At 55.0% G+C, this 13,710-nt stretch overlaps 1 protein-coding gene across 7 annotated transcripts in view; it reads left to right on the forward strand.

The window, feature by feature from the left end:
• Positions 1–13,710, forward strand: part of NAV1 (neuron navigator 1) — a 254,837-nt gene that overhangs the window by 84,551 nt on the left and 156,576 nt on the right. For all 7 annotated transcript variants that reach the window (XM_059146655.1, XM_059146659.1, XM_059146660.1 and 4 more), the window contains exon 4: positions 11,987–12,784. In XM_059146655.1, coding sequence (XP_059002638.1) covers positions 11,987–12,784 — 798 coding nt within the window. The remainder of the gene's footprint in view (positions 1–11,986; positions 12,785–13,710) is intronic.

Consider the following 13,710-nt stretch of genomic DNA (forward strand, 5'->3'; position numbering starts at 1 on the left):
ACAGAGCGAGTTCAGGGGCAATGCTATTAGCTCTCCTGTCAGGGCTCAGGCTGCTCTATGCCGCTGTGGGCCAGAGGAGGCTCGGGAGTTCGGTGGTCTCCGGAGGCCCGGTTTGGATAAACAGGGTGGCCATCTGGGACCAAGTAGACTTCTAGGAGCTGAGAGGGGAGGTAATCATTATACTGCAGAGTGGTGGCTAACACTTGCTGTGGCTTCCTCTGAATCAGGCACCGCCAATAAGCACCTTCAGTCCTTGTTACAACCGTGTGAGGGTTGGAACAACTCCCCAGCTTCCTATCCTAGCTTTACCACTTGCTAGCTGGGCAGCCTTGGGTAAATATTTAACTTCTCTGTGCCTCCATGATGATGACAGTCCCTTGGTGATGAGGACCAAATACACCAATGTATAAAGTGCTTCAGGAGCCCTGGGACAGAGTAACTGTTTAACATGTGTTATTGTTTGTTATCTAGGAGAGTACTGTTACTAACACACCCATTTTACAGATGAGGAAACGAGGAAAGGCTATGTGACATGTCCAGGGTGGTCCAGCCAGGATTGGAAGCCAGAGAGCTGGCCTTCATTGGTCATGCTCTTAGCCGCACATGCCAAGACCTTGCCGGAGGGGAACATGTCGCAAGTCCTGGGGTGCCCCCACCCCGGGAAGGGCAGTGAGATGAACACCAGGCCAGAGCCTAGTTCTAGGAGGAGCCTCTGCAGGATGAGGCCAGAGAAGTGAGGTCATCTGAGGTACCCTGCTGGAGGAGTTTAAAACAGAAACTAGAGGGATCTGGATTCTATTTCTCTGGAGGAGGAAGGGGGAGGGAGGAGGCTGAGTGATTTCTCCCCAGGACAGCATTTGGCTGGGAATGGGATTAATCTCCAAGCAGTGCATCTGACCCAGTGGGAGCCATTTTAGTGGAATGTCAGAAATAGAGGAGTCTGGACATGTTGCGCCCCCCACCCCCACCCCACCGCTAACCACGCTGCTCCCTCCTGAGATTGCTTCTGCTCTAGAAGGTGTGCGAGTGGCTCTGCATGACCTGAATACTCAGAACAATGCAGAGGGCTAACGGGGCCTCGCTTCCCTGCTTCCTGCTCCACCCGAGAAGACCAGGGCCTTTGTACTACTCAACTGCAGAGGAAATTCATACCCATCCACGAAGTTTCTGTTAAGTACTTACGAGGTGCCGGGCCCTGCTCTAGACACACGGAGGCCACCCCTGTTGGAACAGGGGAGACCTCTGCCCTTGGGGAACCTGTGTCTGGAGTCTGGAGGAGTGAGGGGTACAGCCTGTGCAGCTAGATGGGATCCGCTTGGTAGCCTTGGAGAAGCCCCAAGTCTAGAATGTGTCTCCCATCCCCAAGAGTAGGGCAAGCTCTGGTTTCTTGACACCCCGTAAGAATATAAACAGCCACAGTCTTCAGACCACCCCCCCTTCGCCCCGAGTCTTCAGTACTAGGAAAGAGTAGAAGAAGGCAATGAACTTTCCTCTGTGGTTCTCCTAGAGAATTGTCCCCTGTACCCCATACCTGTCTGACCTCGACTCGGCTTCCTCCTGGCAGGTTTCTAGAGATTCACTTCTCCGAACTGAGAGGAACTGCTTTAGTTCTTCTTCCTGGGAAATCCTGGCCTCTTATTTAGTTCAGTGTGTGCCTGTGAGTCACGGGAAGGTCCTGAGTAAGAGGATAAGTACTGGGAGGGGGTAGGCCTGGTTACTAGGAATCTCTGCAGATCCAACTACCCCGTCCAACTTCAGAGCGTTGTCCAGGGGGGATCTGGGGCTGCTAGAAATTTCAGCCATGGGAAGAGGAAGGAACCTGAACTATTGTGCTAAACTCACCACTGTCCTTCCATGACCAGTGGAAACTTCCATGACCAATCCAGAGAAACCCCACCTCAGTGGTGCCCTAAAGACTTGTCTTCACAGGTCTTTGTCCCATCCGTTGAGACAAAAGCTGGCCAGTCCTCTTCACAACTTCTGAGAAACAGGGTCTGCCTGGGAAGGCTCAGGTGGATGGAGAACCTACAGGCAGCTTCATCTCAAGGAGCACCAGCTCCAAGCAAAGCGTTATGTTAGTCCCTCCCTCTGGCACTACGGAATGGGCAGAAACCAGAACCCAGCATCCCCCCCCCTTCCCTGTACTCCCCCTGTCCCCTTGATAAGAGGATTAGGGCCCCCCACTGAGAGACCTCCCCGCCCCCAAACAATAAGGCCGCCCAGCAGGCTTACACGGAAGGAGCTCTGGGGAGAGGCAGTTGAAGACAGTGAGCGACATAGACACAATAAGCGGGAAGATTAAGTGCTGAGAATTACCCCCAGTCATAATATTCCTTGTCCTGAGTCCTTTAAGAGGCGGAAGGAATCAAAACCCCGCCTTCCTGTGTGTGGCTTCCGGGTTGTGGGAGCCCTGTGCTTCAGAGAGAGCTGAAGATAATGAAAGGTTCAGGGCAGAGGGAGGGTCAGCGAATGTGCCCGGGGGGGGGGGGGGGGGGGGGTGAGGGGGGGGAAGGGGGGGGTGTAGTGGGGGACAGGGCAGGGAAGTGGTTAGTCTTAGTCATCCCTTCTCTCAAGAAAACCATTCCAGCTCCACAGAGGGCTGGAGAAGCCGACCAGTGTGTTCTGTGGGGAGAATGATCACGGTCCCATAGGTAAGAGAACTTGCCAGCAGGAGGAGAGCTCAGCCCCATCACAAGAGGAGGGAGAGCAGCCTTCAGGTTCACACAAAGTCTGGCAGGGTGGGGGGGGGGAGGGTAGGGGCTTGACCCAGTAAGCTCCCAGCATCCTTCCTGCCTGAGAATCTGGGTTTCCATGGAAGCAGGAAGACGCGCAGAGGTGGTTAGCTCCTTGGGATGAAACCAGGCCAGGTGAAAGGCAGAGTTCTCCTCAGGCTTTGAAACTCCCACCCATCACACCCATGACTATTCTTAACATCTGCGGAGCAATTTTTATACACTAAGTAATTGCCAGTGATTATTCTATTAAAATTCAGTGAACTATGAATCCATGGCATTCCTGTGTTAGGTTTAAGGTCTCTTTAAAAACCTAACAGAAATTCTCACAAAGTGCAGAGCTGCGCACTGAGAGGATGGGCATAGCCGTGGTACGGGAGGGTCTTTGTCTCCAGGGCAGTGGAGGGTCCCCAGCAGGTCCTGGGTCAGCGGGGTGAAGGTTTCTCCTTGCTCTTGGAGTCGTTTTTAACTTTCTAGCATCAGGAACCTCTTTCGGAATCTGGTCAGGGTTACGATGTGTCTCCCAGACAGACTCTTCTTCACCACACAAAACTTGGTTTCCTGGACCTTCTTACACCCATTTGTGAAACCAGACTGGAAAGTTCTCATCTTCTGTAATAATATCACAGGGTTGGCCTGACAACATCAGGTTGGGACCTTCTGGTTTTTTTTTCTTTTTGGGTTTCCTTGGTCCACAGTGAGATAATGGGATTTATTGCAAATGGGTCGGTTCTGCTCTAAAGCAGAACGCTGAGTATTATCTTGGAGGTTCCACTTAGTGCTGTGATTCAGTGACCTTAAAACTCTCAGCTCTGCATGGACAGGTCGGATTTGATTCTGGGTCTGCCCGCATCACAGGGTACATGCACCCAGGCCGTTTGCCTGTCTCCAGCCAGCACACGGGCACAGCTGCACGCACACGGACCACCCTCCTGTTCGTCCCTGCCTCACAGGCCTTTGGTTGCCATGACAACGGATCTGGGCTGGTCCTAGTCTAAGGCCAATGGACCTGGGTGTTGCAGAGCTCATCTGGAGCCCAGTGTGCAGTGAACACCCTGACGGATATGTATGGGACAGTTGCCATGGCAACATACAAGCCAAACACATGTGGGAAACATCTCAGACTTCTTATCCTGGTCTCTTTATTAGTCCAAGGAGCACAGGGATCTGATTTTAAATGAGTGCAATTTCAGAGTCGTCTAGATTAGGTGTTTTCCTTTAGCCTTTCCCTGCTGTAAGAACATGAGCTGTGAGAGTCGGGGCTCTCCACCCCGTACTTCCGCCTAATTTCTTACGTGACCAAAGAAAACACATTTCGTTACAGGAGAAGGGAAGCATTCTCTTAAGGCCACATAGCAAGTCAAGAAGAGAACCGGGACCTCCAAGACTTGAGAAGAGGGAAGTCCTGAAGGGGTCCTGTACTTGGTACTGCCAAGTCCACTGGACATGATCGGGACCCCAGGACAAAGGGCATGAGGCTGAGCAATCAAGGGACTGGTGGTGCTGTAGCTCACCAAGGGAGTAATCCTCTGTTCTTGTCCCCACTCCAGGGCCCTGTGGGCCAGTTTGAACGTGACTGCACTCCTAGACGCCCATGCAGACCTCAGGTGCAGTGGGCATCCAGGTTATAGGGAGCAGGGCTGGGATTAGGCCTGGACCAGAGGACAGGCAGGAAGCATTGGAGGGTAAGGTAGAGCCAGAGCGTGAAGGCCTGGAGTGCTGTGCGGGGTCAGCACTGGCCCCTGTCCCAGCAGGTATCAGACTTGGAGAGCCCTGTCCTGCACCCTGTCCACCTGCGCCCAGCTGGACGTGCTGGGCTTCAGGCTCGGGTCCTGTGTCCTTGTATGACAAGAGGTGACTTCTTGCCTTCCCAGGGTCTACTCTCTGCCCTTCCCATTTCACCGCTGGTAGGCTCATCCTGCTTCTTTCCTGTCCTGTTGGCCTAGAGGCTCAGAGGACCTGCATCCAGGCTGCTGTGAGCTCTGAGGAATGTGGGTTGTAGTTTAGAATGTCTCAGCATTTCTACCCTCCTAGAAGCTCTCCCTGAGACAGTTAGGCCAGAGGGTAGACTAAGGCCTATGATCCCTGGCTCCGCTCCCAGCCTTTGGTTTGCTGAGCCTGATTTCCCCGCAACAGGCAGGCAAATAGCAAATCTCTTCTGAGCCTACCCTGCTGACCTTGTGGCCCAGAAGGAAAATTCCCAACCCCTGGGCTTGGGAGCCTCCTGGGACCAGAGAGGCTGAGCCAGGGCCTTGCAGAATCCATATTTCTACCAATGCCCTGGCAAAGCAAAGTAGTCAGTGGATTGGGAGGAAGCAAGTGGATCAATCTGGGAAGACTTCCTGGATGAGGCCCTTGGAGGTATGAGGAAGCTGGTGTGTCCATGTTGGACCACTATGTCTATTGGCCCCTTTTCTTCTGCAGATGGCATCAAAGGGGGGGCTCAGATTCCACATTGCTAGGGAGCCCAGGCTTTGAGGACACCTTGCCCACTCTTGCCTCTGTCTCCCAGAGATGGAGCAAAACTCTCCACACCTCCAAGTAGAGCAGACATAGAGATGTTAGAGGGGTTCAGTTGTGATATGTCCCCGGGTCATTGCCCTGAAAAACTGGAGCTTCCCTTAAAGGGGCAAAGAGAGGGTCTACTGGCCTCCCTGTGGCCCAGGGCTGCAGAGAAGGAAGCAAAGACCATTGCTGGGCCCTCGTCCCAGAACCTGGTTCCCGTTCCAGCACACCAGCTGCAGCATCTCTCACCACGGGGTACTGAGAGGTCACTGCTGTTTACAATCCCCACACATCTGTTCTCAGTCACGCATTCATTCATTTACTTGGTCGTCATTCACCAACTATTTCTGAGAGCCCACTATGTGCAAAGAGCCGTGATGGGTTTTGAGAAAAAACTCATAATCAGTAGACCAACCAAAGATGGATCCTTGGGAAACACAAATGAGTGAATGAAAAGTGTTGGCTCTAGATGTTCAGAGGTTATTGAAGTGGTGACAGTGAACCGTGTAGAGAGAGTCAGGGAAGGCATCCTAGGGGAGGGCCGTTTGGCCTTAGGAAGGGCCCGGAAGAACAGAAAATTCCAGTCCTTTCCCTAAAGCCAACTTCTCCTCAAGTCTTCCTATCTTGACTGATGGCCAGTCCAGTCTGAGAGTTGTCCAGGCCCAAATCCTTGGGGTATGCCCCGTTCTGTCAATCCTGCACACCCACACCTGGTCCATCAGCAAATTCTAACAGCTTCAAAATATAACTAGAGTCTGACCACCTTGCACCACTACCAAAGTCACTACCCACTTCCAAGCCACCATCCTCTCTCACTTCGGTTGTTAGAACTCTTCTGCCCATAAGCCTAGCACGGCAGCCAGAGTGATCCTTTCCAGGGGGAGGCTGGGTCCTGTCACTCCTCTGCTCCCAACTACCAGTGATTCCCATCCTACTCAGAGTAAAAGGCCAAGTCCTTGTCATGACCTAGAAGGCCTTCCATGGGGACCTCATCGCCCGCCACTGTCCCCTCCTTCGTGGGCCTGGCGTAGTCTCCCACAGGGCGTTTGCTTGGGCTGTTCCCCTGCCTGGAAATCTTCCCCCAGATACTCATATAAATTGCTCCTTCTCTTCCTTCAGATTTTTACTCAGATGTCACCTTCTTATTAAAGCTTCCTTTGGCCACCATATTGAAAATTCACCCCCTACCCCTGGATATTGCATATTCCCTTTCCTGCTCTGTTTACTCCTGAGAACTTTGTAGTGGCTAACATTTCTTTCTCATTTGTTGTCGGTGGCTCCCTTAGACTGGGAGTCCCACAAGGGCAGGGATTTGTGTCTGTCCTCAAGCACTCCTCATAGCTGGCACCTAGCAGGCACTGAACAGGAGATGAGCAGTGGGGAACTGGTCATCTGGGTGGCGGCGGACGGTGCCGAGCACCGGCCATTTCAGCAGCCCCCGGCCTGGCCTTGCACACATTTTCTGTGCTCAAGAAGTCCCTGCTGATGGGTGGCATGACTTAGGGGAATGACTGGGCAGAGAAAAGGGCAGAAGGGTGTGGAGGGCTTTCCACAAAGGCGTAGGTATTGGAATCTGCTAGGGAGGTGATGAAGGAATTTCGTTACAGGGATCTGAGGCCAGCGGCTGAAAGAAGGTGCCTGTCACTCATTAGGCCTGGCCCAAGGTGGGTGGGTTGGGCTCACAGAGCCATGGGACTAGATGCCAGCTCGTGCTCTCCAGATCGTGACTGTGAGCTCAGATATCCAGAAAACTCTTCCCTTTTCCCTGCTCTGACTTGGCCCTTGATGGAGCCAAGTGTGGACTCACCTGCCTCAGATCCCCTCTTCTCCCAGGGTCGCCTTTCAAGGTCAGTAGGGTGAAGGCTGCCCACCTCTCCTTTCTACATTTTCCTGTCCTCCTCGCTCCCCCATCTAAGGGAGGAGCCTGCAGACCCCCCACAGACAACCTGGGTTGCATCTGTTTCCCAGCACATGGTGTGAGAATGTAAAATCACACAGCATGGCTTTTCCTTGGCTATGTGCCTATGTCTTCATTCCTCAGATGGCTTCAAGTTCTCGGTCAACACATGTGGTCAAATCACTCACCCTATCTCATCACAGAAAGCGCCATTGCCTTTGGCGAGGAGTGGGATAGTGAGTGGTTCTGGGGAGCTGGGAATTAGGGACTTTCGTGATATCAAGCCAGCCTCTTTCCCACCTTCTCTTCAGACACGAGCAGGACCCTGTTGCCCTCCACAGGCCACTGACATTACCAGGACCCACTCCCTGCCCAGCCAGGCCTCTCCCTCATCATGTAGGAACTCTCTGGTTGGACCATCCCCAGCCTGTCTGTTCTGTGGCTTGGGGTAAGTGGAAATGGCAGAGTGGGAGGGGCTCGGGGCGGGTTTGGGGATGGTGTGACAGGGCAGGTCCCTCTCTTTTTAGGAATCACTTGAGGAAACATTCTGCACATATTGGCTTTATTGACTGATGCTGGAATGGCTGTTGCCACGGCAGCAGAGGCTCCCACTGCAGTAGAGCATGGTGGGAAACTCAAGGGATGTGAAAGGAATCAAAAAAGAACCAGAGAGAGGGAGAGGTCGCACTAGGGAGCATCTGAAAGTTCCAGAATGCCAAGATGACTATTTAAAGAGGCCACCACATGGCCATGGCACAGCTCTTTAGAGAGTGGCAGCGGGAAGATGAGCAGAACCCAGTGGAGTGGACAAGGAGGTCCAGCACTTGAGGGGATTAGCACTGAATTAACTCATGAGATGAGCATGGAAGGTGTTCTCCATCTCATGAACTGACAGGAGGCCTCTCAGGCAGGAGGTGGTTAGAGGGGGGATGGAGAGGAGCTAGTGCCTCTCTTCTGGACCATCCTCTCTCCTCGAAGGAGGCAGAATTTCAGGAGCTGTTTATTGAAGGAAAGGAAAGGAAAGAACTTGGGATTTGGAACATGGGCTATCCCTGGAGAGGCGGGGCGGAGGGGGAAAAATGAATAAAGATGGGGAAGAGACAGGGCTTACTTGCAGGGACCAGTGAGAGCTGGAAGAAAGGAGGGTCAGCTTCTGGGGACAGTGGGCATGCAGGGACAGGGTAGGGCAGGGGGCAGAGCAACAAGTGGAACAGTGCCTAATAGCAATTCTGAAGATTGATTTGACAGGAGCAAACCTGCAAAGCTACCAGAGACGAGAGGCCAAATAAACCTGGGGGAGACAGCGTTGGGTCTGCCAGTGCATACTGGGCGGGACGGACCGCCGTCGAAATGAGGGTTTTCTGCCAGATGGCAGCCAGTTAATTTCTCCTCATCTGCTAAAGAGGAGATGATTTTGTATACAGGAAAGGTACATAGAGACAATAAGCAAGAGCTGCCATACCCTGGTAAATCAGAGAACAAGGATCTCCAGATTCTCAAATCGCTATTTTTAGGAGAGGTGATGTTCCCACATGATTGAATTAGGTGTGTCTGGTGCAAACTGGAGAATGATCTCGGAGTAAGGAGGAGGACTTGAGAAGTGATTGTTTGCAGTTTCCTTAAAGTTGGGGGCTGTGGGGGCGCCTGGGTGGCTCAGTGGGTTAAGCCTCTGCCTTCGGCTCAAGTCATGATCTCAGGATCCTGGGATCGGTCGGGCTCTCTGCTCAGTGGGGAGCCTGCTTCTGCTTCTCTGTCTACTTGTGACCCCCGCCTCAAATAAATAAAATCTTAAAAAAAAAAAGTGGGGGCATTGGGATGGGGGAGGAAGGGCGTGGTTACCCGGACACTTGGCACTTAACAGTCCGTTCCTTGAGCTGGGATCTTGTGTTTGGGCATAAGCATGAGGATCTCATGCTTGCCCAGAGAGAAAGTCCCAGGACTGGCCTCACTTTTTGGGTGCTTTCTGTGCCCGGGGAAAGTTCTGGCACGATACTGCCTAAGTCCCTTTAACCAGATCTCCACTGCTTGTCATTTCCTACCTGAGATCTCAAGCCTTGCTTCCAAACTCTGAGTGTCCTAAGTGCTAGACGCAGACTCCGAGGCCCGTCTGCATGTGCCCCCTGGACCTTCTGGTAAAATTTTTGCACCTGACCCTTTCCTCTGCTCCTCTGAGGCAGCAGGGTACAAGGCTGAACAACCTCTTGCTTCCTGCTCTGAACCCTTCTCTGTTTATACTGTTGAGTATTCCAGGAAACCTTCAAGACCTCCTCCACCTGTTCAGCCTGCCAGAACAGTGTCTTACTCCTGCGCTCCCACGTGTCCAGCACCTAGTAAGGAAGTGCCAGACTCTGGGGTTATGACAGTGAATACGACGGCCAGGGTCTGTGCTCTTCAGGGCTTGGTCTCTCTCATGTCACTCCTGAAATGAGTGTACACATACCTGTGTCTCTCTGTGATGAGTGTGTTGGTGTATGTGACGTTGCTTTTTCACAGTCAGGTTATTTTCCCAGATCTGTGTTGTCTATCTTGTGTTCCCTGTCAGACATCGAATTCCTTGAGCGCAGAAATCTCCATCTTTCTCTGTATCAGCCAAAGCCCAGCCAAGGGCCCATGCTTCTTACCAAACACCCCTTTGCTTGAGAACTGTGTGTTCTTGGTGCTGTGGTCAGCACATCCTCTCGGTGATGATCCCTGTCCTTCCAGATGTTTTGGTATCTCAGTCCAGCCCTGGGATTATGGAAGTCAGAGGGCTGGGGACACTACCAGGATGCAAGAGTCATAGAGGGGACAGACCTGGTGTATAGCACTCGGGCCTCCTAATCCACGTTACTAACACAGCTGAGGCCTCTTTTCCCTGTGAGGGCCTCTTTTCCCTGTGAGGCACTGAGAGACACAGTTGTGTACCCAGAAAGCTTCAGGGCTGGTGGAGGAGACAGACATGCACACCGATACCTCTCACACCAGGCAGACTGTGATGATTAGCACTAAGAAAGTGGGTGAGCCATGAGAGCCAGGCACAGGGTTCTTCAGATTCTAAAGAGACAGAAAGGAAGCTAGAAAGAGGGAGGTTGGGGATGGGGTGGGCAGATAATCTGATGGTTAGTTAGCACATTCTGGCCAAGCGTTCTTGGGGAGCCTGGCTGGCTCAGTTGAAAGAGCAGGCAAATCTTGATCTCAGGGTCATCAGTTCAAGCCCCATGTTGGATGTAGAGATTACTAAAAAAATAGATAAACTTAAAAAAAAAAAAAAAGTTCTTAGGGCTTTACAGTCCACAGTGTGTGGCTCCGTCTGGGGCCCACCTCTTCTGGAGCAAGCTTTGCTGCCAGAGACATCCCCTCTGCTTTCTCCTGTCCCTCATTTTCTTGCCTGAGAACCATTTGCTAAGGCAACTTGGCACTGACCTGGGAGGCCATGGGAGAATGAGCAGCGTCGCCCTCTACGGAGAGACAGCCAGAGGCTCACTGCTCCGTCCCTCTTGGCCTCTACCCCTTCCACCCCCATCTTTCTTCCCTGAGTCCAGGTGGGAGGAGGGAGAAAGGCTCGGGAAATTGCTCTGCAGTCCCACTTTAGATCAGGCCTGCAGGAGACCTGTGCTAAGCCTCCAACTGATTTTCTAGGTTTGACAAAGCGCTTTACAATGCCAAAGCCCTTTTACTCATTAAGCTGGTATTATAACCACTGTTAAGAGAAGAGAGCCAGCCAAAGGGGTGCAGTGACTTTGACAAGGTCAATTAGAATGGGAATCCAATCTCCTGATCCAGGCGGTTGGTCCTTTCCTCCATGCCCTGAGCCCCCTCCCTGGTCAGCCCTGGACCTGTCTCTCCGTGCCACCCCTATCCCATCCCCTTTGCCCTAGCCCGGGGAGTATCCCCAACCTCTGGAGGGCAGCCGAGAGCCTCCGAGACTGAAGTACGAAGATACTGGGAGTTTCCTGGAGGGAAACCGCCACGGTTTGGAGTGGGGGGTGGGGGAACCAGCAAACTGAATAGTACGGCTTCCCCACCCCCTCTCCCAGCATCTCTCCCGGGCCCACGAGTCCACCTGTCCCCCCCGCGTCATGAGCTGCCCTGTCTCGGCCCCTTTTACCTGCATCCCACATCTGCACGACAGATCCTTTTCACTGCCCCCCACACTCTGGGCGCGGCAGAGGGCCACGGTGCCCTCCGAGAACGGGTCCCGCCTCCGCGTGGAAAGCTAGGAGAAAAACTGGTGGGATCCTTTATCTGCCCCCCCCCCCCGACCCCCTACCCATCCGCCCCTGGAGCTCTGCCGCAGATACCACCCCCCTCCCGAGCCAGAAATAGACACACACTCGCTCTCCCCCACCTCCCTCCCTCGCGCACACTCCTCCCCTCCTCCTGTTTGCTCCTCCGCCTTCCCCTCCCCTCCTTCCTGCGCTCTGAGCTGCAGCCCGCAGCCTCTACTCAAGCTGGCGGGCGGAGTGCCGCGAGGGAGCTGCCGGGCAGTGCTCGGCCAGCGGGACAGACAGGCGGGCAGGCAGAGGGCCGGGACCCGGGCATCGAAGCACCTCTGCGCGCCCGCGGAGCAGCCGGGCTTCCATTCTTCCTTTGACTGATTTCTAAATTTTAATTTGTGTTTTCCCCGCCCCGCCCCTTTTCCTCCGACCCCGCCCCATCGCCCCACGGTTTCCTCGCTCTATCCTTTTCCCCTCTTCCTTCCTTGCGTTTCTTTTCCCTGCGCCCTCGCTTGCCTGTCTCCCTCCTCCCTCGCTGCCCCCCTCCTCTCCCCATCTTCCTCGGTTTCTTCCGTCCTTTCTCTCCCCCTCCCCTCCCCCGCCTCCTCTTCCCTGCGCTCCCGCCCCCCCCGCCCCCGCCCCCGCCGTGCCTGCAGACGCGCGGATCGTCCATGCGCTCCTCGCGGGCAGAATGCTGGGCAGCAGCGTCAAGAGCGTGCAGCCCGAGGTGGAGCTGAGCGGCGGCGGCGGCGGCGGGGACGAGGGCGCGGACGAGCCTCGGGGCGCCGGTAGGAAGGCAGCAGCGGCGGACGGCAGAGGTATGCTGCCCAAGCGCGCTAAGGCGCCCGGCGGCGGTAGCGGCATGGCCAAGGCCAGCGCGGCCGAGCTGAAGGTCTTCAAGTCTGGCAGCGTGGACAGCCGAGTCCCCGGCGGGCCTCCCACCTCCAACCTGCGCAAGCAGAAGTCGCTAACCAACCTCTCGTTCCTCACCGACTCGGAGAAAAAGCTGCAGCTCTATGAGCCCGAGTGGAGCGACGATATGGCCAAGGCGCCCAAGGGCTTGGGCAAGGCGGGGTCCAAAGGCCGCGAAGCTCCGCTTATGTCCAAGACGCTGTCCAAGTCGGAGCACTCGCTCTTCCAGGCAAAGGGCAGCCCGGCGGGCGGCGCCAAGACCCCCCTGGCTCCACTCGCGCCCAGCCTAGGGAAGCCGAGCCGGATCCCGCGCGGCCCCTACGCCGAGGTCAAGCCGCTCAGCAAGGCTCCTGAGGCAGCCGTAAGCGACGATGGCAAGTCAGACGACGAGCTGCTCTCTAGCAAGGCCAAGGCGCAAAAGGGCTCCGGGCCCGTGCCCTCCGCCAAGGGCCAGGAGGAGCGCGCCTTTCTCAAAGTGGACCCCGAGCTCGTGGTGACCGTGCTGGGAGACCTGGAGCAGCTGCTCTTCAGCCAGATGCTGGGTAAGTCCTGCCTCCCCGCCCCACCCCTGCTCTCCTAGCCAGCTGCAAGGGAAGGTGTGGGGAGAGCTCAACCCCCTCTCTTTTCTCCTCCTCCCGGTGGGGCTCTCCAGATTTCGGTCAGGTTGTGAGGGGGCATTGGGCCCAGATGTGCAGGCCTGGCCTCCCTCCAGATGCGCATGGCTAAAGTGCGTCTTCTTAAAGATGTCACCGGGCTGCCCGGTCTCTGCTCTGGCCTGAGGTGAAGCTGGACAATGGCGTGGGGGGGGGGGGGTCACAAATATAGCTTCCTGTAATTTTAAAGCCCAGAATCCTAATATGGCAAAATTGGGGACTGATGGAGACCTCAGTGGTATTGTGATCTGTGCTTGGTGAGAGTCCATCCAGCATGGCTAGGGGAGAGTCCAGTGAGAGCCCGGTTCTAGAGGACAGATGTGGGGAAGGCAGATGTGAGGGCTGTTTGGCCCCAGAGCAGAGCTGAGGCTCCACTTCCTCTGTGTATCCTCCGTGGGAGCGCGAGTCGGATTTCCCGGGTGTGGGGGTTCTGGCAAGGAGACACGTCTGGGGCCAGGGGGCGGGCGGGCAGCCAGCTGTGCGCATCTGGATGTTCGTCCTGTACCTCGGCCCAGGCCCAGGCCCAAATCCCTACCCCCCAGGTTTTTTACAGAGTGTGGAAAGGTCTGGGGTCTGGCGCAGAGACTCCTGGTTGACGGGGAAGCCTTTGCCCTTTGGCTAATGGAAGCCGAGCGGGCGGGAAGGGAGGAACAAAGCTTGCTCGGGCGGAGGAAGCGCAGAGAGCTGCTCCATTGTTCTCCAAGCCTGAAGAGTCTATGCAAAAAACCCGGAGCGGGCCCCGGAACTGCGCTTGCTTTCCCCGCGGAGAGTCCTCGCCCTGAGAGGGATAGGTCCGGGATGTGCAGAAGGCAGGG

Source organism: Mustela lutreola, chromosome 14 (assembly GCF_030435805.1).
Source record: "Mustela lutreola isolate mMusLut2 chromosome 14, mMusLut2.pri, whole genome shotgun sequence".
Classification (NCBI taxonomy): domain Eukaryota; kingdom Metazoa; phylum Chordata; class Mammalia; order Carnivora; family Mustelidae; genus Mustela; species Mustela lutreola.